Genomic DNA, 26,083 nt, shown 5'->3' on the forward strand with positions numbered 1-26,083 from the left:
GTGTCACGCTGGCAACAGATGGGTTCAATCCTTATGGAATGATGGCTGCCCCATACACATGCTGGCCCATTTTTGTTATCCCCCTCAATCTCCCTCTCGGCATCTCCTTTCAACGGCATAACGTATTCTTGTCATTGATAATTCCTGGACACACAGGGAGTAATATGGGTGTGTTCATGGAGCCTGTGATTGATGAATTGATCCACGCTTGGGAGAAGGGGGTATGGACATACGATCGAGCTACAAAGATAAGCTTTAAAATGCATGTTTGGTACCACTACTCCCTGCATGACTTCCTAGCGTATGGGTTATTCACCGCTTGGTGTGGTCACGGGAAGTTCCCATGCCTAGTATGCAAGGAAGCCATGAGGTTCATTTGGTTGAAGAAGGGTGGTAAGTATTCGTCATTCGACCAGCATCGTCAGTTCCTCCCTCTAGACCATGAATTTAGAGAAGACATCAAGAGCTTTACGAAAGGTGTCAAAGTGATAGACCCTAAACTACACTTGAGGACTGGTGCCGAGGTTCGTGTTTAGATAGATGCTCTCGTGCCCAATGAAGAAGGTGGTTTTGTGGGATATGGTGAGGAACATATGTGGACTCATAAATCCGGCTTGACGAGGCTCCCCTATTTCGATGACCTTCTTCTACCACATAATATTGATGTAATGCACACTGAAAACAATATCGCCGAGGCACTTTGGGGAACTCTCATGGAGACTAACAAGTCTAAGGACAACGTTAAGGCTACAGTGGACCTAGCGACGTTGTGCGATAGACCGAATCAAGCGATGCAGCCTCCTAGTGGCTGAAACAAGAACTAGAAAAGGCCTAAGGTCAATTTCATCTTGCAAATTGATCAAAGGAGGGAGGTACTAAAATGGATCCAGATGTTAATGTTTCTAGATGAATATGCAGCGAATCTTAGCAGGGGAGTGAACTTAGGCACTCTGCGAGTCAACGGGATGAAGAGTCATGACTACCACATATGGATTGAGCAACTTCTTCCGGCGATGGTCCGAGGCTATGTCCCTGAGCATGTCTGGCAAGTGCTGGCAGAGTTGAGCTTTTTCTTCCGCTAGCTTTGTGCCAAGGAGATATCTCTGACCGTCGCTCAGGACTTGGAAAAAGTGGCACCTGTATTGCTTTGTAAGCTGGAGAAGATCTTTCCACCTGGCTTCTTCTTGCTGATGCAACATCTGATTGTGCACCTCCCATCCGAGGCACATTTGGGGGGGGGCGTGCAGGCCCGTTGGTGCTATCCAATCGAGAGGTGTCTAAAGACTCTTCACAAAAAATGTACAAATAAAGCCAGAATTGAGGCTTCCATTGTAGAGGCATGCCTTCGGGAGGAGGTGGTAAACTTCACAATGCTATACTACAAGCCGAACCTTCCTAGTAATCATAATCCACCCCCTTGTTACAATACTGGCGAAAATAAATCGACCCTGAGCCTTTTCCAAGGCCAACACGGCAGCGTAAGTGGATCAACCCCAAAGCTATTGGGAAATGAAGAGTGGCGCAGTATCATGCTATATGTGTTGAATAACCTTACCGAGGTGCAGCCGTTCATCAAGTAAGTTCTCAACGAACTTATTTCAATATGCTGTCACTATTCTGCATCCAACCCCATTGATTCTCGTTCGGATAGGGAATTTGTTCGTGAATTCTAGCATCAATCAAGAGATCCTACCTCGTATGAACAAGACACCCTTGTTTCACGGGGTGCGGGAGCGGGGAGGCCTAATTTCATTTCTTGGTTCAAACAAAAGGTAATGTCCAATTTAGCTCGTACGTTCGATCATCCAAGGTGATTGTACGTTTGATTAATATAACGATCTATCATGCTTCACCTTGCAGGCCCAGACCGATTCGTCCATGAGTGATGAGTTGAAACAGGTTGCAAATGGATGTGATGTTAGGGTGAAGTCATTTACCGGCTATGACATGAACGGATATCACTTCCACACAACAAGTTACGAGCAGATTCAGCCCAAACGAAAAACCACAAATAGCGGAGTTTGTACGCCCGGCACTGATGGCCTCAACTATCATGGTAGAGTTGAGGAAATCTATGAACTCTCATTTCATGGAGACGAACCTCTTAAACCTGTCATGTTCAAATACCACTGGTTTAATCCTCGATCAACGAGACGAACCCCTCATCTTGGGCTAGTCGAGATTCGAGAAGATTCCATCTATCCTGGAAAAGATGTCTACATTGTGGCTCAACAGGCCGTGCAGATGTATTATACTCGATACGCCAACCAAGACAAAGAGGATCTTAAGGGTTGGGCTATTGTGCACTAGGTATCTCCACATGGTAAACTACCTACCCCAAACGATGATGATTATAACTTCAACACAAACACATATGATGGACAGTTCTATCAAGAAGATGGGCTACCAGGCACGTTTGAGATAGTCTTACCCAAAGCAATCGAAATAGAAGTAGACAACGAAATGGTTGATGACGAGGTCGATGGAGATGTGGTGGTAAATGCCAAGGACATAGCAATGCTTGAGCGGTTACTTCTAGGCAATGACGACGATGACAACATAGAACCTTCGGATAGTGTTGCCCATTTGGACAATTTTGACTATGATGATGAGACCTATGATCCCAATCATGAAGATTATTCCTAATACATGTAATACTGTGGTTTTTTAATTTGTATTTTGTTTATATATTTTGAATCTATTTCTAATATATGTACTAATTAGTCTTGTTCATTCTTTGTGATTACAGGTGATTGGACAAAGATGGCGAGCAGATGTCCACGCTGTGACACGCCCTTGGTTTACAGGAGAGACCGCCCTCTCCTTTGAGGTGAGGGGTTGTCGTCTGGGGCAGCGTCCGTAGGAGGTGATGAGAGGAGAACCAGGGGCAGCCGCCGCAGGAGGCAGCGGTCTCCTCCCTCGACACATGACGGCCACGGCCACATCCTCGTTGGAGGACAAGAGGGGTCAGTAGACGGGTGAGGGAGACGAGGCGCTCGAGGGCGAGGGAGGTGAGGCGCTCGAGGGCGAGGGAGAGGGTACCGCTACCCGGACTCTCTACGAGCGAGGTCCCGCAAGCCTCCCTCCGGTTCCGCTTCCTCACAACCGCTCAGTGATTTGACCTATGGCAAAGAGGTAAGTAACTATGGATGTTATCACAACTACTTCATAAGATATGTTGGAAATCTTAAGAGAAACTGATAAATTTTCTTAATCACTTGTGCAGGGCCTGGTTGGTTTTGTCGGGTACTCCAGCACGCACCCCCACAAGCATCCTTGGTGTTTTGTGTAGGAAATGGTACCCCAGCATTGTGCAACTGTCCGAAGAGCCGATGGTGTGGGAGCCAGCCTCCAACTAGGACAGGTACGCGCTGGTCACGGATGACACTTACCACAACAAGCAGGAGCGAGTATTGGTGGAGTTTTGGGTAAGTCTCTCTCGCACAACATTGCTTAATACATCGTATTCATTGGTTAAATCTTTTATTGAAATAATGAATGGATACATCAGTTTTGTATACAGAAATATTTCAAGGCCGAAGAAGGACTTGAGGCCCAGGCGGATCGGGCGGCTGCCGCAGCTTATAGGAAGTATGTCACCGAGATGCACCACCATGGGCGCGTCCAAGCCCACATAGACTACTACAGGTCGGTACTTAGGCAGTCCCTCCCCAAGCCTCAAGCAAGACGGATTACGCTGACCCGGGACCAGTACCTTGAGGTAGGCGAATAACATTCATAATGATTCATTTTGATATTAAGTAGGTTCAATTTCATCTTCTTATATGTCAAATACTCGATGACTTGTAGGTGATTCCCTGGTGGTGCCGATCGTATCCCGAGTGCTGGGCCATGATCGTGGACAAGTGGTTATCACAGGACTTTGTTGACACGCACGAGAGGCAGCAGGAACAACGTCTGATGAGGCAAGGTCCAACTCATCATCAAGGCAGCCGTAGCCTCCCCGGATACAAACAAGCATACGTAAGTGATTTCTTTCATTTATTTTGACGCTCAATTCTGCTTGATTTCTCACCATCTTCCCGTCTTTCTCACAGGAGGCTGCGCACCCAAGCGAGGAGGTCTTGGAGTTCTCTGCGTGGGCTATGTCCCACATGGGCAGGGCGTCGTCCTCTATCTCCTTTGACCCGGCTGCCCCGCCCTAGGTGTACTCCGACCCGAACGTGTACACTAAAGTCCAAGAGTACACGTCAACGGTAAGGGAGATCTATGGGGAAGATTACAATATACGCACTGAGCCCATTGATGCAGAGGCGATCATGAGGCTCGAAGGAGGCAAGAAGCACGGGCGGCTGTGGATTGCAGACGGCGCCATCGACTCCACCACTGTTCCCTCCGTCGACGCTATCCGAGGACGGAGCACGAGCTCCAGCCAGCCCATACATCTACGGCCTTCTCCAGCACTGCAGCAGGTCCAAGCACTCCAGGTAATTCATGTTTTACTCGTCGTACGTAGATATTTACACACCTAAATTAGATTTGCATTACTGATACATTGGAGTAAAATATTGCAGGCCAAGCTGCAAGAAACAAGAAGGCAAAGTCAAGAGTAGAACACGGAGCTGACCGCACAGCTGCAGGCCTAGAAGGTCGCGTTCGAGGCCGCGCAGAAGCAGATGGCGGAGATGATGGTGATCATGCAAAGTCTTGGGCAAGCATCGGGTGTACCTGTGTAGTTTTCAGCTCCTCCACCTCCTACTCCTATAGCTACTCCTGTAAGTATGAAAGTTCACTTTTCGCTTGTGCTTTGCATGTATATCGGCCTTCGTGCCGTTGTGAATGTCGGCGTTCGTGCTGTTGTGGATGTCGACGTTCGTGCCGTTGTGGATGTCGGCGTTCGTGCCGTCGTTTCTTGCAGGTTTTGGAAACCTCCCCGTGCAGGGGAGGTGCTGCCGAAATTTTTAATTGAGTCTAATCTTTTTGTATTCCTAGATTACTAGATGCAATCTCTAAGTTCCAAAACTGTTTTTCTGGATTACTCACACATGCAATCTCTGCTCCTTTGTGCAGCTTCCGTCCGCGGGTTCCAATTAACCCGCTAGTGTGTCACCGGGTGATCCTGCTTTTCCTTCACCATCGTCTCATAGGCTAGCTTGATGAGGACTCGTGCTAGGTGATGTGGTTGGACTTTAGCATGATTTGTGATTTATGGTTGTGACTTGTGCTTGGATTTCATTAACTTATCGTAATAAACATGTGAATGATGATGAATATGAGACTTGTCGTTGTAATATATTATGATTTGTGGTTCACAATTATGGTTGTGATATATTGTGAGAAAATGGGTTCAGTGTGATATATATATGTATATATATATGAAATGCTTGTGTCGATGGAATGCAAAAAACAAAAAAAATAAATTTTTGTCTCTTTGCCGAGGGCAATGACCAAGGCCCTCGGCAAAGAAGGGTCCTTTGCCGAGGGCCCTAGCAATAGCCCTCGGCAAAGATTTTTTTGGAAAAATCCTGAAAATTTCTTTGCCGAGGGCCAGGGAGCAGGCCCTCGGCAAAGGTTTTTAAAAAAATTCAAAAAAAAACTATTTCTTTGCCGAGGGCCGGCCCTCAGTAAACAATTTTTTTTAAAAAAAAACATTTGCCAAGGGCCCTGGCAATAGCCCTCGGCAAAGTTTTTTTTGGGAAAAATTCTGAAAATTTCTTTGCCGAGGGCCAGGGAGGAGGCCCTCGGCAAAGGTTTTTTTAAAAAAAAATTATTTGTCAAGGGCCGGCCCTCGGCAAAAAAAATTTAAAAAAAAAACCATTTCTTTGCCGAGGGTCGGCCCTCGGCAAAGAAACCGCCAACGGCGCCGGCGCGTGATGGCTTCTTTTCTTTGCCGAGGGCCGTCCTGGCCCTCGGCAAAGGCTTTGCCGAGTGCCCGATAAAGGGCCCTCGGCAAAGACCCCTTCGCCGTCTAAAAATTCCCCGAGGGGTCTTTGCCGAGGGCAGCCCTCGGCAAAGCCTTTGCCGAGGGTTTCTGGTCCTCATGCGAGTCCAGTAGTGTTGCACTAGACAGACAAAAGCATAGCGAACAAGCAACCCCTACCACGTAATTAGCACAATGCCAATTAATATTTCATTAAGAACACTGAACAAAAGAAATTAATCTTATTTACATATGCAGTACAGAAAATGACAACATGCATCCTTCTGTATAAATGGTCACAATATATAAACAATTATGTTCAACAACTTTCATCCTTATGTATAAATGGCCACAATATATAAATAATTATGGTCAACAGTACTTTGAACAAAAGGAAGAAAGAATAAATTTCAGGGAGTGCTTACATAGCATCCAAAATAAATTTAAGGACGCAAGAATAATTTTCGAGTTGTGGAAAGGAAACAACCGGTAGGAAAAACATTTTGAAAGAGGCACCAATCATATACTGCTTGGCATAAAATAGTTGTAGACGACACCCAACCAGATCCAACATTTTAAAACAAGAATAAATTTTGCAGATGACACCCAACTAGATCCAACAAAGAAATCCGGTGCAAAAACTACAATAGTTGTGTAGACGATTTGTTAAACATATTTTGGTGGACACAGGTGTGAATATTTACAAAATGTTATGCTCGGGAAAAACCAGAAGTGATGAAACCGAGGGCAAGAAAAGAATTACCTCGAAATCTGCTAGGGGCCTTCTCCTTGTGAACCGGCCAGAGGGGGTGCCGGTGCTGGTGCCGGTGACCCAACGCCAGGCGGATGCGGGGCATCGTGTTTCCTCACCTCGCGCTGCCCTACTCTTTCTCTGAGGGTTCTGGTTCGTGGAGTAGGATGGGTTCAACCCGGGTTCGTCGAGAACGACGAGAGGAGGGTTTCAGAGAGACGAAGACACATAGAACCAGGTGCCTAGATAACCAGGCCGGACGGGAGTCGGTTGCTGCTTGGGCCACCCAAACCATGTCCAGGAAAAAACGACTAGATTTGAAAAGTGAAAAGAAGACTTAACATATAGTAACATTCACAAGCACCAAAAAATACGGATGGCAAAATCATATACTCTTATAAAGCTAAACTCCCCTAGATGATTTCTCTCTTTATGCAAGGTGTCCACATCATTCCCCACTAAATCCATGTCATCCCTTATTAATTAAAAAAATATCCACGTCATCTCTATCATTTGCAATACTTTTAATCTTTATTCTATTACATGCATGTCATCTATATGCTTTTTTGTTTCATCACCTATTTCTCTATAATGTAATCAAATATTCTATTGGTTTTTCTTCTAGTAGCTTACCAATTTTTACTAGATCTAATACAACAAAATAACATGCAAATCAAATTCATATATATACAATACCATAGAGTAATGCTATGTATATAACAGATTTATTTTTAAGAAAATCCTGCAGCAACGCATGGGGTATGCTTCTAGTTAAAAAGAAAAATAATTGCTAGTGTAGATAAAGTTTCTGTAGCTTTCATAAGCAACGCACCGATTGCTCATTGAGTTGGTAAAAAATTATCCATCCAGAGCTTCACAAAAGCAAGAACTTTCACACGATGGCACAAGTAGCACCTTGCATACCCCTATACCTGTCAAATGGAAAAACATGGTGATTAGTTTCAACCAAAGCCATGCACTACTGAAAACAAATATGTACCGGAGGCATCAACATGGTCAAGAAGTAAAACTTTGTCCACAGTAGAAAATTTATATTTTATGACAATACTTTTCCCGATGATAATGTTGCATCAATATTGTAATGTTAAAGAATTTGTATTCTAAGTTACTACTTACTATAAGGGTTTACCTATGACCATCCTAAATCAAAGAGTATTGTAATTTTAGGTACTAACACTCAAAATTCAAAAATGGTTTAAACTTGGACCATCCTAAATCTAGGAGTGGTTAACTAATGCTCTGTCAATCTAATTGTACCATCCCAAAAGCAGTATATTCTTATGATATGGCGATAGAGGAATGTTACATTGCCGTATGCTTGGTTCTAGTATAATTACTCTGGCACAGCCTTTATTTATTTGATTAAAATTATCCACATTTACTCTGGCACAAATAGGTGTGAGATGCAGTGACCATCAACGAATACAGTTGACTAACTAGTAAAAACTAGGGTTGTATAATAATCCTGCAAACTAGTAAGCAAATTAGGCCGTTCGCCCGCGTTACCGCGCCCGTTGGGTTCGATCATCAGAAAGCGAGCGAGCCGGTTCTGGTTCACCACCGTCCACATCTTCCACGCGCAGCACGCTTCAATAAATAAATCAACAGGCGCGCCGGAACCATGCGATGCCCATCCACGTCTGCATGATCCAGCTGGGATGATGTTCCCATCACCAGGCTCCGCCTCCGCGTGGAGCTACCACTATATATTGCCATTTCTCGCTCTTTCTCCCGACTTCATATATGTGCATGAAAATATTGCTGAAGGAAAGGAGGTTCCTCAACACTTGATTTTAGTGGCCGTTTTCTAGCTTGGTCGATAACCTTGCAGTTGACCTTAATATCATGACTAGAATTGACCACTTTGTTTTACATATTTTTGCTGGCAATACCTCTATCCTGTGATGATAGAAGGTAACAACCAATGGCTTTGTAGTTCTTGGATAAAATGAAATGAAGAACAATGGATGTTTGTTTGATAGCTCTAGGGTTTGAGCACTTTAAAAGCTGTACACCAGCTTTGTCATTTCCGATGAACATCATGTAGCTGGCTTCATCTATCAAGTGATTCCTACACTGTTATTATTAGGAAGTTTTCATTGTTCCATGTTAGTAGCTGTGAAAAGCACATTTCATCATCAGTAGCTATTCTTTGGCAATTACTTTCAATTCTTGCTCAGTTCCAAGCAATGTAGCAGGCTTGCACTTTGGTATCTTATTCTTGTCAAACGGAGCCTGCTATCTCAATTCTTCGATTGCATTTGAATGTTGCAAGCTTCTTGGTAATAAGCTTTATGAAGTTGCGTTTCTCTGTGTAACTGTTTTACATGTCTTTTCATCAGGTGAGGATGATGCTCGTCAAAAGCTTCCCTTTCCTATGTTTTTTGGCTATTTTTGTCATTAGCTGTTGCTCTATGTTTGCTAAGCAGTTGTTGCTTTTTTTGCCAAATCTCCCCTCTCCTTTCTTCTCCTTTGTTTTGTCGATGATGAAATTGTCCAAGTCCATACGTTATATGGAATATGAGCTGATGATCACGAACTTGTGAAGAACTTGACATCATTAGCAGTCGTCCCTACATTACCTTCTTCTCTCTTCTCTGTTATGATGCATTGATGTTTCAAGTTCATGTTCAAATGATGATCGACATGTTTCTAAGGCCTCTACTACTGCTACTACTTGTTTTTTTATATATTATTGTTTTATAGAACTGCTTTGGTTTATTGATCTTTTTTATTTCTTATATGTTCGGGTCATATTTAAATTTTCAAATTTCAAAAAAAAATTTGTTGTGAAAATGTACTGTAGGGGCGGTTATAGAGTGAACCGCCCTACAAATAGGATTTTATAGGGGCGGCTGGTGTTACAACCGTCCCTATAAATTATTTTTATAGAGATGGCTGGTGTTACCAACCGCCCCTACAAATACAGTTATAGGGGGCGGCTGGTGACACAAGTCGCCTCTACAAATCGATTTATAGGGGCGGCTTGGGAACCGCCCCTACAAACCGTTTATTTGTAGAGACGGTGTGGTAGGGGCGGCTGGCAAAACCGCCTCTACAAACCATTGCCAGCCGCCCCTACAATGCTTACTGATTGCAGTAGCTGGCAGGGAATGAAGAACCGAAGCTGGGGGCAGGAATCTTGGAGGGTCACTGATCAGGGGAGGGCCAAGCTTCCATTGCCAGGGCGTGAGATGGATTTGCACGAAACAGGACAGGATGTCCCTTCCTTTGCAAAAAGCCAAGGGGTATGGAAAAGGATTGCCACTGCCATGTCATATGCTTAGTCTGCTGCACTTTTCCCCCCTAATCCCTAGATATTCACAAGGACGTGATCTTGATGGGTAATTTTGTTTGGTGTTTATCGATCCCTCGATAAAACTTGTGATGCTTGCGGCATAAATGATGGCCAAAGCATAAAATTCCTAACAAACACCTCAAACAGTGTCTTATGCTCAAATTGAGACTACTAGAATTCATGGCACTACTACACAAAACTTCTTTAGGGGCGGTTAAATTGGGTTTTCAGGGGCAATTTGCCCAACTGCAACTATGAAACCGATTGTAAAGATGGGACGTCTCTAACGACGGGCTTTTAACTGCTCCTGAAAATCCATTTCTAGGCGGTTCTGTTAGAAAATCTACCCCTGAAAATACAATTTTCAGGGGCGGTTGCAGTAGGAAAACCGCCCCTGAAAATATATTTTCAGGGGCAGTTCAAATACATGAACCGCCACTGAAAATGGATTATCAGGAGCGGTTCAAATACGAGAACGTCTCTGTAAATGAATTTTTAGGAGCGGTTCAAATAAGAGGGTGAGGCTTCGGCTTGGCGATGCTGATTGCAAAGAACACACAACTATGGTCCTCAACAACACTCATCCTCCCTCAGCTCACTGGTACCACACCAAGGGGACGCAAAAACCGGTCGGTGCTAGAGGCCCATCACATGGATGAGGAGCAAACAGGGAGCGGCTTGAGATGTTGGAGAACCCTCGCATGGATGAGGAGGAGCGAACAGGGAGCGGCTCATGCCGAGTATGGTGGGGGAGGCGAGGAGAGGCAACGGACAGGCTAAGCTTATTTGGCACGGTTAAATGCTATTCTGACTTTTTGTATGGGCTCCTAATTTATATTTTAAAAAATTACACTATGTACCTAAAGGAGCTAGAGTTGAGGCCGGTTCAGAGATCCACCAAAAAGACTTACGCAACCACCTGAACAACCAGCGAGAGCCGCGTGAGGTGGTCTAAATGGCTAATTCCTTCCGGACCAGGCAACTGACCACTAACTACAGAATCAAGAGCCCGTGTGTCTTCCCTGGGGAAAAAGACGCCGCGTCCAGCGACGACCCGTACGTGCCGCGCGAACGTGAACAGTGCGGCTAAGCCGGTGCTTATCCGGGTGCCCACCGTCGTCCCGTCCCCGCGTCCGTGCGGCGGCAAGGCAGCCTCGCTCCTTGACCCACCTCGGTCGGTCACGGTCAAAAAACTCGGCAGGCGGCCAGGTCTCGCCTCGCAAATCCCGACCATACCGAGTACCGTATGCCACCACCAGGACGACGAGGTCCGCAGTTAGGGATGAAAACGGTACGGATATTTTTCGACCGTATTCGAAACCGAATTCGTTTAGAGGAGTTGAGATCTGTCCATATCAAAGTCCGGATATCCAATATCCGATACCGTATCCGTATCTAAATACTCAAATCGCATATTTATGATGTCGATATCTCATTGTATCCTATCCGACATAGTTGACACTATCCGTATTTAAATCTGAATCCAGACAAAAATATAAAAATAAATATAATATCTGTGATATCCGTCCAGATCCGATCCGTTTTCATCCCTTAGTCCGCACGCGCTCTACTCCTGCATGCAGGCTGCAGCCGCTTCCCGGGCTCGATCGGCCGTTGGGCTCTCGATCAGAAAGCGAGCGAGCGAGCGAGTCGGTCCGGTCCAGTCCCGACATTTGCTTCCGTGCCACTCTCCTGTTTATGAGTGTGATGGTTTTTGACTAAACAAGTCTTTTCTTTTCTTTTCATTATATATATACACACAAATCTGACAGGATTACAGCACAACAAAACTTATTAAAAAATAGTGATGTTTGGCTCCATATTTTCTCTTGCATATCAGAATCAAACTAGTTACATTAGCGAAGATACTAAAGGGGGTTCTTAATTTTCAATGTGGCCTTTAGCTTCCACATCAATTTGTTTAAGTTGAGTACCTCTAAACAAAATAGAGCTTCTAAATCAATTCTTTGTTCCATAAATTATTTATGAACAATGTCAGAGTAGTATCAATTGGAGTTGTTTTTTTATTAAAAAAAACCCAACTAGGAGTAGCAAAACAAAGTTTTGGTCGATGATCGATGTTACCAGAGCAAGTTATTAGGGTGTACATCAGCTAAGTACGTTTAACTCGGCCAAACAAAATGAAGAAACGTCACTGTCTGAATGTTTATAGCGTGACGGCAGGTTGCCATCGCATGATTTCGTTGCGTACAACCTTCAAATTTACTGTAAACTTGTAATGGAAGGGGCAACCACCTACATTAATTAATTTGTGTGAACGAGGATCATGTGAGATCAGTGGTGTTTTCATCTTTTTAATAACAATTTGCTCATAGATATACATGCATATCCAAGTATACATCGGATCCTATTATTATGAGCATCTAAACATCCTATTTTTCATTTTTCTGCTTTTTATAGGGTCCTCTCAACACTTATGAATCGTTGGCTCCGTGTGCAAGCCCTTGTCAACTCAGGAACTAATCCAGTTTTGACACTAGCACTACATCATAAGTTAACGTGAGGTTGAAAAAAAAACTACGTGCATTTTCTCAATTCTATGGCTTTATATACTCTTAGATGTTTAAATCAATTAAATTAAATCACTCAAAGCAAAAAAGAAATAAAAGATGTGGGGGCTGATGCACTAGATTTATGAAGCAAATCAACCAAACAGAGTCGATGTGACCATTATTAGCAATTCATATAAGTATGTGTCTACATGCGTGCCTTTAGAATCAATAAATCCACTTCTCCACGGGAATAAAAAAAATTGTGGCCCCACAAGAACCAACCAAAAACTGAGATTCGGCCATAGGAGTAGTTGAGTAGGAGCACTGCCATAATTTTCAGAGGGGCTTTTATTTAGAGCGTTTTCCACCACTTGGAAATCCTTTGGAGAAGCGGCTAGAATTGAAGGGTTTTCTTTCAAATTCTACCAGAATCCGCGGGATTGGTAAAACTTTGACTACAGTAGGCAATCAACTAGCTGCACGGTTATCCACGTCACACCGAAATGAGCCAACCAATAAAGAATACCCGCAATTATCCTCTGGGAAAAAAAAACAGTAGGCCCATGCCCCCTGGGCCCCTGCACTATATCAACAGCGCCCATGTTCCCTAGCTTTAATCCTTCGTCTCCAGATCCGCCTCGCTGTCTTCCTTTCCGCCAGGCAACTAAAAAAGCCGCCAGGCAACGAGAAAACGCAACGCGAAGCAAACCATTTCGGCGTCCCCATCCCCCCTTCGAGACTCCAGGCAGACAGGGACGGCGGGATGAGGCCGGCGGCGGCGGACGCGCACCAGTCGCGGCTGCTCTACGAGCTCTGCGCGCTCCTCCTCACCGTCCTCCGGGCGTCGCCGGACGACGGGGCAGTGGCGCGGCCGCTGCTGCCGCGGCAGGTGACGCCCGCCGGGGTGGCGTCCATGCTGCTGGGCGCGTCCATGGCGCTGATGCTCTGCGGCTCCGTCACCTTCATGCTCGGCTTCTTCCTCATGCCCTGGGTCGTCGGCCTCGGCTTCCTCTTCCTCTTCGTCGGCTTCGTCACCAACCTCTCCGGGATCTGGAGGGCCATCCTCCTCTGGCCCTCCGCCTCGGACTCGCCCAAGGAGGCATCCTCCCCATGTACGTGATCTCGCCGATTTACATGTTTGGGGATGAAACGAAACGATCCCCTTTGGTCCCTTCTCTTGTATGATTGGTGTGCTCAGTATCCGAATTCCGTGTGAATTCGACGTGATTCGTGATGAATACGAGAGTTAATCGATTTCATTTACTCTGATTGGGGTTAGTTGCACCAAATTTGGCATTCTTCGCTTAGATTTTCACGGACCTAATAAGTTCCTTGGGCGCTTGAAATTGTTGTGAACGTTAAAGGTAGAATAGATTATTGCTGCAAGTTAGGAATAGAGTTCGGGCGATTTTAGTTCAAGAGGGCATCAAATCGTGGCTATTTGATTTCCAGACAATGTGAACAGACTCCAGGAATTAGTTGGAAAAGTGCTATACCTCACTTTTTATATTTCTATATTGCTTGGCTAACAAAACTAGCTTAGGATTTAAGTGCCCGGCACCGCCCAGCCCAGGGAAAAGGGGGAAAAGGGTTCAGGAAGTGATGGGTGCTGCCTGTTGCTGCAAGCTAGTGCAAGTTCATCCAGAGTGTAATTTAGACGTCTAGTTCTGTAAGTTAGATCTGGAAAGATTGTGATAACTGTAGTTGACGAGATATGAGGGTGGAAAACAGTGTGGTTGTGTCACCTACAAATGGAACTGAAGGAGAGAGAAGTAAAGAATATGCATGTGAAAAGTCAAAAAGGTGAAAACAGATTATCTGCTTGCTTAGTGCTTGTTAAATTCTAGACCAAGGGGGAAAACCAGCCCTGTTAGCTTGGCTGATGGGATCATGGGAGACAGGGATGGCAATTTAAGAAAAGTGCTTGCAATGAAGACAATATTAGGATTCATGATTTTGCAGAACAAGAGCTTTCCTAGACTCTTAGCTAAAGAGCAGAGAAACTACAAACAAGTGGGCTCAGCCTGTACCATTTCCTTCCAACATTTCACTATCAAGCTTCCTTATATTCCAATGGGGACAGAATATTAGAGATAAAGACTGACATAACTGTACAGTTTAACCTCAGTGTCATCTCCAGCCTCGATTATCTCTAGGCTAGAAAAACTATATTTAAGTAAGCAAGTGAAAAGTCTATAGTCTATTTTTTTTTCTATTCTATACAAAGCAGTTAGATTAACCGTGTGTTCATGAACTGGTACTAGTACTACCATCTAGAATGACTCCACATCGGCGAACTTCCATTGTCTTTATTCCTTTAGTGTCAATCCTACGTCGTTATCATTGTACATACCTGTTTCACTTGTTTGACTGTCCAACACAACACTGTAATATTGTAATATGACCTTTCGGTTGTTTACTTCTTATTACAGGGCATATATTTTCCAAGCCTTCATTCATGTCGATGTGAAGCCAACTACAAAGTAAGGCTCCCACGGAGGTGTATAGAAGCAGGGGAGTTTGAGCAGACTGTTGTCGTTGCCAACCTATATTTTCCTTCCTGGACAACCTTTTTTACCATGTAACACCGCAGTAAGTTTGAAATGGTTTTATGCTGTGAATAGGAGGATACTTGTTTGTACATACGGAAAAAGATGATCTGGTCTAAACATCACGTGGAGCTTATAATTGTTTCAGAAATGTTGTTCCTTGGTTAAAAAAAAGAAGAAATCCCATACGTTTTCCTTTTCATCGGTGAGCTTGTGTCGTCTCACCAGTATTGCTGTTCCACTGGGTCTCTCACCTGACTGTGCTGTTATGCCCCAACTTCGCTTATGTTTTGACTTTGAGAGGAGTGGATGTATGTAATCTCCGTTTCTTGTAAAATTAAAGTGCCACTAACAGTTGACTCTGTATGCCTTGTGTACTCGAGCCCTAAATTGAAAATTGAGAATAGAAGGTGCTTTCCTCACCGATCTTGACAGAAATCGTACTGCGTGAGCTTTCATCATCTGGCTTCTGCTTGTGATGTTACGCTGAGAACTGTAGCGAGCTTGTCGCTCACATCAACCGTCTCCTACCTAAACATCTCTAATCCCAAATATCGCCGGTCCAAAACCAGCAAGTACAACAGATCTTGAAGAAAGCTCTCTCTTGAGTTCTTCCTGAGCACCAAAAGGCTATCGGGCACGCAGGCTGCTACGGATAACCGCCCATAATGGGAGCGTTGGGGTAGGGCCACGAAAGAAACGATTGGGTGTTGGGTCAAAAGATTGATATGGCTACGGAAGCAAGAGGAGGGCAACCTGGTGAAGCAACGCCCTGCCACACGAAAGCTCAACGCTAGTAAGCGCCGGTACGGGCATCCCGTCAAGCAACAAGCAACTGACACCCCGGGTGCCAAATCCGTGGCTCCGTGTCTCGTTGGTCCTGCTGCTCCGCAACAACGGCCGACGGTTTTAGCTTGGCCGCGTACGAGTGTGACTGAGAAAAGGAACGCAAGGCAAGGGAGAAGTCCACAGGCGGGCAGATTTGTTTCGTATATTCATTCGTATGTAGATACGAAAATCAGGCGCATTCGGCATGTGATGTGATATGGAGATTCAGAACAAAGTAGATTCTGTAGTCCATAGAATCCCAAAAGTCAAAACGGTACGTTTTCAAACGGCATGTTCGCTGGTTAGTTTCTCGGCGGGAAAGCTCGACGGGTGCTGGTTTGTTGTGAGGAAAAAATACTGTTAACTGACTGATAAGTCCTGACTGAAACCAACAAGCGAACAGGCTGAAAGTCTGAAGTAACGAAGAAACTCTGATATCAAACTTGCTGGTAATGTTCATCATAAACCTGACATGGCTGCCAGAGTATATAACCAACAAGAATATATAACCAACTGAACAACAATAACAACAAAGCTTGTCAGTCCCAAGCAAGTTGGGATAGGCTAAAATTGAAACCCATCGAGAGCCCCTAGTCACGGTTCAGGCACTGTAAGGAAAATGGACCCTAGGCCCATTTACTTTTGAATTTTGGTGTTTAATGACCAACACAACCAAATTGGACTGATGAATTTGCAAGTGATTGTTTTGTAGTTCAATAGGGTGTAAAACGTGACTTGGACGAAGGCGACGTGATGATCCAATGATCTACACCATAAGCAAGTCCTTAGAAGCACAAGAGAAGATCCAAGATATTAAGCAAAGTCCAAGCACGAAGATAAGAGCCAAGCTGGACACAAGATCGTGAAGAAATGAGCTCACAGAGGTAACTGGACGCTGGTGGAAAGTGACCGGACGCTCCGATCAAGAGGCTCGGCAACAGCAGACGTCAGCAGCAGCGACCGGACGCTGGACCGGACGCTGAGCAACAAAGTGACCGGACGCAGGGTGCCAGAGTCCGGTCAGCATCAGTAAGGTTTTAGAGAGTAGTTTTCATGACCGGACGCTGGTCAGAGTTTGGTCAGTAGCAGAAAAGTGGGATTTCATCCCCAACGGCTACTTTCTCAGTGGGGCTTATAAATAAACCCCCCAACCGGGCATGTGAGGTGTGTGGAGCTAAGAAAACATATCAAGGGTGTTGATATACCATTTTAGTGATCTCCACTTGCATAGTGTTTAGTGATTCATTAGGTGATTAGCGTAGGTGCTTTGCGAAGTGCTTAGGTTGATTAGACCACCGCTTATGCGCTTACTCTAGGTTTAGGCCTAGTGTTTAGTGAGGTTTGCATACCTCTTACCACTCGGTGCTTGCGCGCACCATCGTTGTACATCGGAGGTGCTTGTAATCTTACGAGATCACACCAACCGTGGTTGTGGTGTGGCCGCCACCGTGTACCGGAGGAAACAAGGCCCGCGGCGTTTCGACCGGAAGCTTGATAATGGAGATGACGGGGAGCATCCCGGAGAGGCTTGTCGAAAGGCATGTCGGAGATCCACTTGCGTAGTTGCGCGTGGGGAAGGCCCGAGGCTATTCACAGAGTTACCCGATCAGGAGCTTGGCCCTTGCGAGGGGCTCCAATGAGAACTAGAGGGAAGCTTGAGCGCTTCTCGATACCACGATAAAAATATCGGAGTTGTCGACGGGAGTTTGCATATCTCTACCTTGCTCTTTAGCTTCCGCATTTACATTGATTACTTTACTCCTTTTGCGGTAGAGATAGCAACACACTAGCAAAACTGTAGTTGCACATTTAGATAGTTTATCTTTTGCATAGGTTTTACTAAGGTTAGAAAAAGATGCCACAATTTAGAGTTAGAACTTTAAGTTGCCTAATTCACCCCTCTCCCTCTTAGGTGTCACGGTCCTCTACAAGTGGTATTAGAGCCGGTTGGCTCAATTTGGACCTTTGGCTTAACTGTCGTTGAGCCGATGCTATTTAGAGTGGTTGGGATGGATACCTCTAGGCCTCCGCACTTTGACGGCACTAACTGATGTAGACTAAGCCCGATCTTCCGAAAGGTATGATAGCGTCGATTGGTGGAGACTCAACGTTCAAGATCTAGGCTTCGAACCAAGATTGATTCGGCCCCCCGCAACTGTTACACCACTGCTCCGTTGGTTATCAACCACGCGAACACGATTGACCTTGCCGAGAAGGCTTTCCTGCAAGCGAATCGAGAACACAAGCAAGAACAAGATGAACGCAATCTAAAATTGTAAATAAATATGAGGCTTATGAAATCAAGAAGGAGTTTAAGTCTTTATTCGAAAGGACTAATCGCCACAGGCGAACAAGGTCAAGAACTGGGGCCCCGGTTCATAGCAAGCAGCCTAGGCGGCACAGTTGCAGCAAAACGATGTCTGTTTCATGAGAAAATCAAGAACTAAACAAAACTCAAACCCTAAGGAGAGCGATGGCTACTATTTATAGAGTCTTGGGTGTCACCCCCCTGGACGCGCCCCCTAATGGGCCCAAACACGATACACGGTCCAACGGACCAAAAGACAGTGTCGCAGCACCCTGGTAGATTCTAGATGTTGACTTGTTTTGACAATTCCCATTGATTCCGAAGGTCTTTTGATGTGAAACCACTTGGATTGGCTTCCTTATCAAATTAGCTTTTCAACCATATGTGGATCGTCGAAAACGGAGTCCGGATGCATCTTGGATGACCAGTTTAAGGCAGACTAGTCCTGGAGCCCGAGCCGGACTCGAACTTGAGTTGGACTGGGCTTCCACCATGAAAAAGATTAATTGGACACCCATGCTGGACCTCCTCCTCTTCTTGGCTTGTATGCGATGAAGTAGTGATGTCCTTATCATCCTCTCTTTCTTGAATTGAAGTCGTCCTCAACTGAAGTAGATCGTCTCCTCTATTGGATAACAGCAACGATGGTTCCGAAAGAAGACGTTCATCTTGGCGCCCTATCCTTCGCAAAGGTGGCTGCCATGGTGTCTTCCCTGTTAGGAATTCATCCTCCATCTCCTGTAAAAGGTTAGTACCAACAAGAGGTATAGCACTAGGAGTAGGACCAAGTGGACATATAGGCGATGTACAAGTTAAAGCATAACAAGGTTCATCATGATCAGCAAGAACAGATTTAAGAGCAAATAAAACTTTTTTCATGTTACTTGATGGTTCATTTGTTGGTTTGCTAAAGTCTTTATCATGGCCTTTCTTTTTCTTTTCAGCAAGTTCCTTTTCATATTGTACAATTTCAGCAGGTGTTAAAGGAAGTAAAACAATGGTCTTTCCTTTAAACATAAAAGTATATCTATTTTGCCTACCATGATGTACAACATTATTATCATATTGCCAAGGGTGGCCTAACAAAAGTGAACAAGCTTGCATAGGCACGACATCAAAATCAGCATAATCATGGTATGACCCGATAGAAAATTGCACACGAGCAGATTGTGTTACCTTTGCCTTACCACTATTGTTGAACCACTGAACATGGTATGAATGTGGAAGAGCACGTGTAGATAAACCAAGAGTCTTGACAAGCTCAGAACTTATCAAGTTATTGCTGCTCCCTCCATCAATTATAGCACGAACACGGAAATTATTGACAATGAGGAACATTTGAAACAAATTATGGCGTTGTAGCTTATCTACTAGCTTAACTTGTGTACTCAAAACACGCTGAATAAGGATTGATTTGTAGTCTGCAGTGCATGCCACACTATCAATTATCTCATCAGGATCTTCAGCACTATCCACAAATTTATCTGCATAAAGATCAGTTGCAAGTGCAAATTCATTCTTTTCATCACTAGCACTAGCATACCCACCATCATTAGTAGCAATATATGCATGTTTGCTGGGGCATTCTTTAGCAATATGTTCCATGCCCTTGCAGAGGTGACACACAACTTTAGAAGAGCTGCTAGAGGAAGGTGTAGCAGATCCACTGGAAGAAGGTGTGATAGGAGAATTCTTCTTTACAGGCGCTAGTGGTGTCTGCACATTAGAAAATTTACTCACCTCGGTTGGACGTGAAGGAATGGATGGAGTCGTGGATGGAGTCATAGATCGCCTAGGTTGTCGTCCCTGTACTTCCCTTTCAGCTTTAATAGCATAATGATATAATTAGGAAAATCTAGTCCATTCTTTATAGTCAAGAACATCTTGTATTTCACGACGCAAACCTCCAAAAAATCTAGAACACTTATCCATATCATCCTCTTGTATGTTACTACGTGCTAGACCAATTAAAAGCTCCTGATAATATTTCTCAACAGTTTTACTACCTTGATTTAAATATTGTAGTTTTAATCGTAGATCACGCTGATAGTATGGAGGAACAAATCTTGATTTCATTCGTCGTTTAAGTACAGTCCAGGTTTAAGGTATTTGAGCATTAGCATTAGCATTATTGCAAATATCATTCTACCAGAAAAGAGCAAAACTAGTCAACTCACTAGTAGCAAGTCTAACTCTATATTCTTTAGGTACTTGATGGGAGCTAAATTTTTTATCTACAGCCATCTCACAATCTAAATATGCTTCAGGATTAGCAGAACCAGAAAAAGGAGGTATCTTAAACTTGGTTTTAGAGAAAAGATCATTATTACCTTGGTTGTTACCTCCCATACCGTGTCAGTTAAAGTTCAACCGATTATGGTTACGTGCATCCTCAGCACGTCATTGAGCTTAGGCTTCAGCCTCCGCATCGCCATCGTCCTCCTCAGAGAGATCATCATCATCATCTTTAGGACATGGTTCAGGATGTCGTTGTTCAACATCTTCAATCCTTTTGGCCAAATTGGTGATTTGTTAAAGGATCTCATTGAACTTGTCATCAAGAATGGCATAAAGCTCATTCTTAGAAACACAGTCATTGAAATCTATAGGTGCATCCTCGTTTCCTTGGCCGCTGCCTCCGGCTTTTCCTGACATGGTTAGTAGAAAGGAAAAGACAACACAAATAGTATTATCCCTACCAACTACTTAGGTTGTGGACAAGGAAAAATAAGGCACTCAACTCTCAAGCGTCTTACCACGGTCTTACAAGTGTTCTTACCAAAGCAACATGCAGTGCAATCGGTCGGTGATTGTGATACCATTGTAGCTTGAGTGTAACAGTTGCAAGGCGAACCTATACTTAGTTAGAAGAAAGTGGAGCTTAGACAGGCACAATATAGTAGCAAGGAAAAACAATATTCGTAATTGAATAGCAAAGTTGAATAAGTATCCTAAGTACTTGTCTTAGTTGCTGACCTACTCACGTTTCAAGTACCAGATGTATCAAGTGATGTGAACAGCAAGAATATGATTAGAAACAAGGTAGAAATCAGCACATGCAAACACAGCCCAAATGGCGCTCTCTATGTGCTCCTCTAGATATTATTCCACTTTTGCCCCTCTCTTTTTTCTCTATTTTTAGGCTGTCGTTGTTTTTTTGGGATTCTTTGACTTTTTCTTTTTTTTGATATTTTTTCTTTACTTAGAAGCACAAAAGAAGTAACCACAGAAAATATGAGCTCAAACAAGTAAAAGTCGTGGCCTGTGGAATATCCAGAAGACGTGCTTGAAATCGACAAAGTCCTTGTGACCACGAAAAGAGGATCTTGTGACAACTTTTTGACCAAAATAAAAATCTCCGACCATGTCAAAGTAGGGATGGACAGATCCGAAATTTTTTCTGATCGGTTTTGATATATGGAACATCGAAATCTGAGTTCGTATGCGAAAACTAGACCAGTTTTAAGAACGGACTCCGAATTATAGAACAAAACGGGAACAATGTGCGCAAAATTGGTCACGGCAGCAAGGATTTGATGAAAATAGTGAAGACAAGTGTAACAAATAAGAGGGTTTGATGAATACAAAGGAAACTCAACAAGACTTGGAGATGTTCACGGATTATGATGAAAAACAAAGGAGAAAACACAAACTGAACTAAAAAACAATCTAAAACCAGCAACAAGAACTTGACCTAGGGCACAAACTCAACAACATGAAAAGAGAAAATTGCACGGCACAATGAGACTATAGGATAGGGAATATGTGACGATGTGTATTTTTTTTTGCTTTTTGTGGACTATAGGTAATACAAAAACAGTAACAATCTAAAGGGGGAAACAAAGTTATACCTAATGGGCAACAAGGTCTCTGATACCACTTGATTAGACTAGTCGTCCTCAACTGAAGTAGATCGTCTCCTCTATTGGATAACAGCAACGATGGTTCCGAAAGAAGACGTTCATCTTGGCGCCCTATCCTTCGCAAAGGTGGCTGCCATGGTGTCTTCCCTGTTAGGAATTCATCCTCCATCTCCTGTAAAAGGTTAGTACCAACAAGAGGTATAGCACTAGGAGTAGGACCAAGTGGACATATAGGCGATGTACAAGTTAAAGCATAACAAGGTTCATCATGATCAGCAAGAACAGATTTAAGAGCAAATAAAACTTTTTTCATGTTACTTGATGGTTCATTTGTTGGTTTGCTAAAGTCTTTATCATGGCCTTTCTTTTTCTTTTCAGCAAGTTCCTTTTCATATTGTACAATTTCAGCAGGTGTTAAAGGAAGTAAAACAATGGTCTTTCCTTTAAACATAAAAGTATATCTATTTTGCCTACCATGATGTACAACATTATTATCATATTGCCAAGGGTGGCCTAACAAAAGTGAACAAGCTTGCATAGGCACGACATCAAAATCAGCATAATCATGGTATGACCCGATAGAAAATTGCACACGAGCAGATTGTGTTACCTTTGCCTTACCACTATTGTTGAACCACTGAACATGGTATGAATGTGGAAGAGCACGTGTAGATAAACCAAGAGTCTTGACAAGCTCAGAACTTATCAAGTTATTGCTGCTCCCTCCATCAATTATAGCACGAACACGGAAATTATTGACAATGAGGAACATTTGAAACAAATTATGGCGTTGTAGCTTATCTACTAGCTTAACTTGTGTACTCAAAACACGCTGAATAAGGATTGATTTGTAGTCTGCAGTGCATGCCACACTATCAATTATCTCATCAGGATCTTCAGCACTATCCACAAATTTATCTGCATAAAGATCAGTTGCAAGTGCAAATTCATTCTTTTCATCACTAGCACTAGCATACCCACCATCATTAGTAGCAATATATGCATGTTTGCTGGGGCATTCTTTAGCAATATGTTCCATGCCCTTGCAGAGGTGACACACAACTTTAGAAGAGCTGCTAGAGGAAGGTGTAGCAGATCCACTGGAAGAAGGTGTGATAGGAGAATTCTTCTTTACAGGCGCTAGTGGTGTCTGCACATTAGAAAATTTACTCACCTCGGTTGGACGTGAAGGAATGGATGGAGTCGTGGATGGAGTCATAGATCGCCTAGGTTGTCGTCCCTGTACTTCCCTTTCAGCTTTAATAGCATAATGATATAATTAGGAAAATCTAGTCCATTCTTTATAGTCAAGAACATCTTGTATTTCACGACGCAAACCTCCAAAAAATCTAGAACACTTATCCATATCATCCTCTTGTATGTTACTACGTGCTAGACCAATTAAAAGCTCCTGATAATATTTCTCAACAGTTTTACTACCTTGATTTAAATATTGTAGTTTTAATCGTAGATCACGCTGATAGTATGGAGGAACAAATCTTGATTTCATTCGTCGTTTAAGTACAGTCCAGGTTTAAGGTATTTGAGCATTAGCATTAGCATTATTGCAAATATCATTCTACCAGAAAAGAGCAAAACTAGTCAACTCACTAGTAGCAAGTCTAACTCTATATTCTTTAGGTACTTGATGGGAGCTAAATTTTTTATCTACAGCCATCTCACAATCTAAATATGCTTCAGGATTAGCAGAACCAGAAAAAGGAGGTATCTTAAACTTGGTTTTAGAGAAAAGATCATTATTACCTTGGTTGTTACCTCCCATACCGTGTCAGTTAAAGTTCAACCGATTATGGTTACGTGCATCCTCAGCACGTCATTGAGCTTAGGCTTCAGCCTCCGCATCGCCATCGTCCTCCTCAGAGAGATCATCATCATCATCTTTAGGACATGGTTCAGGATGTCGTTGTTCAACATCTTCAATCCTTTTGGCCAAATTGGTGATTTGTTAAAGGATCTCATTGAACTTGTCATCAAGAATGGCATAAAGCTCATTCTTAGAAACACAGTCATTGAAATCTATAGGTGCATCCTCGTTTCCTTGGCCGCTGCCTCCGGCTTTTCCTGACATGGTTAGTAGAAAGGAAAAGACAACACAAATAGTATTATCCCTACCAACTACTTAGGTTGTGGACAAGGAAAAATAAGGCACTCAACTCTCAAGCGTCTTACCACGGTCTTACAAGTGTTCTTACCAAAGCAACATGCAGTGCAATCGGTCGGTGATTGTGATACCATTGTAGCTTGAGTGTAACAGTTGCAAGGCGAACCTATACTTAGTTAGAAGAAAGTGGAGCTTAGACAGGCACAATATAGTAGCAAGGAAAAACAATATTCGTAATTGAATAGCAAAGTTGAATAAGTATCCTAAGTACTTGTCTTAGTTGCTGACCTACTCACGTTTCAAGTACCAGATGTATCAAGTGATGTGAACAGCAAGAATATGATTAGAAACAAGGTAGAAATCAGCACATGCAAACACAGCCCAAATGGCGCTCTCTATGTGCTCCTCTAGATATTATTCCACTTTTGCCCCTCTCTTTTTTCTCTATTTTTAGGCTGTCGTTGTTTTTTTGGGATTCTTTGACTTTTTCTTTTTTTTGATATTTTTTCTTTACTTAGAAGCACAAAAGAAGTAACCACAGAAAATATGAGCTCAAACAAGTAAAAGTCGTGGCCTGTGGAATATCCAGAAGACGTGCTTGAAATCGACAAAGTCCTTGTGACCACGAAAAGAGGATCTTGTGACAACTTTTTGACCAAAATAAAAATCTCCGACCATGTCAAAGTAGGGATGGACAGATCCGAAATTTTTTCTGATCGGTTTTGATATATGGAACATCGAAATCTGAGTTCGTATGCGAAAACTAGACCAGTTTTAAGAACGGACTCCGAATTATAGAACAAAACGGGAACAATGTGCGCAAAATTGGTCACGGCAGCAAGGATTTGATGAAAATAGTGAAGACAAGTGTAACAAATAAGAGGGTTTGATGAATACAAAGGAAACTCAACAAGACTTGGAGATGTTCACGGATTATGATGAAAAACAAAGGAGAAAACACAAACTGAACTAAAAAACAATCTAAAACCAGCAACAAGAACTTGACCTAGGGCACAAACTCAACAACATGAAAAGAGAAAATTGCACGGCACAATGAGACTATAGGATAGGGAATATGTGACGATGTGTATTTTTTTTTGCTTTTTGTGGACTATAGGTAATACAAAAACAGTAACAATCTAAAGGGGGAAACAAAGTTATACCTAATGGGCAACAAGGTCTCTGATACCACTTGATGTAGACTAGGCCTGATCTTCCGAAAGGTATGATAGCGTCGATTGGTGGAGACTCGACGTTCACGATCTAGACTTCGAACCAAGATTGATTCGGACCCCCACAACCGTTACACCACTGCTTCGTTGGTTATCAACCACGCGAACGCGATTGACCTTGCCGAGAAGGCTTTCCTGCAAGCGAATCGAGAACACAAGTAAGAACGAGATGAACGCAATCTGGAATTACAAATAAATATGAGGCTTATGAAATCAAGAAGGAGTTCAAGTCTTTATTCGAAAGGACTAATCGCTACAGGCGAACAAGATCAAGAGCTGGGACCCTGGTTCACAGCAAGCAGCCTTAGCGGCACAGTTACAGCAAAACGATGTCTGTTTCATAAGAAAATGAAGAACTAAACAAAACCCAAACCCTAAGGAAAGCGACGGCTGCTATTTATAGAGTCTTGGGTGTCACCCCTGGACGTGCCCCCTAATGGGCCTAAACACGATACACGGTACAACGGACCAAAAGACGGTGTCGCAGCACCCTAGCAGATTCTGGACGCTAACTTGTTTCGACGATTTCTGTTGATTCCAAAGGTCTTTTGACGTGAAACCACTTGGATTGGCTTTCTTATCAAATTAGCTTTCCAACCATATGTGGATCGTCGAAAATGGAGTTCGGATGCGTCCTAGGTGACCAGTTTAAAGCAGACTGGTCCTAGAGCTCGAGCCAGACTCGAACTTGAGTTAGATTGGGCTTCCACCATAAAA

At 43.4% G+C, this 26,083-nt stretch overlaps 1 protein-coding gene across 1 annotated transcript; it reads left to right on the forward strand.

Annotated features, from left to right (window-relative positions):
* The first annotated feature begins 13,104 nt into the window (after positions 1-13,104).
* Positions 13,105-15,252, forward strand: LOC136546568 (uncharacterized). The gene is made up of 2 exons (XM_066538544.1): positions 13,105-13,576; positions 14,897-15,252. Exons 1-2 carry the CDS (start codon positions 13,228-13,230, stop codon positions 14,932-14,934), a joined length of 387 nt encoding a protein of 128 aa, XP_066394641.1. The 5' UTR covers positions 13,105-13,227; the 3' UTR covers positions 14,935-15,252.
* The last annotated feature ends 10,831 nt before the right edge of the window (positions 15,253-26,083 follow it).

This window comes from Miscanthus floridulus, chromosome 3 (genome assembly GCF_019320115.1).
Source record: "Miscanthus floridulus cultivar M001 chromosome 3, ASM1932011v1, whole genome shotgun sequence".
Classification (NCBI taxonomy): domain Eukaryota; kingdom Viridiplantae; phylum Streptophyta; class Magnoliopsida; order Poales; family Poaceae; genus Miscanthus; species Miscanthus floridulus.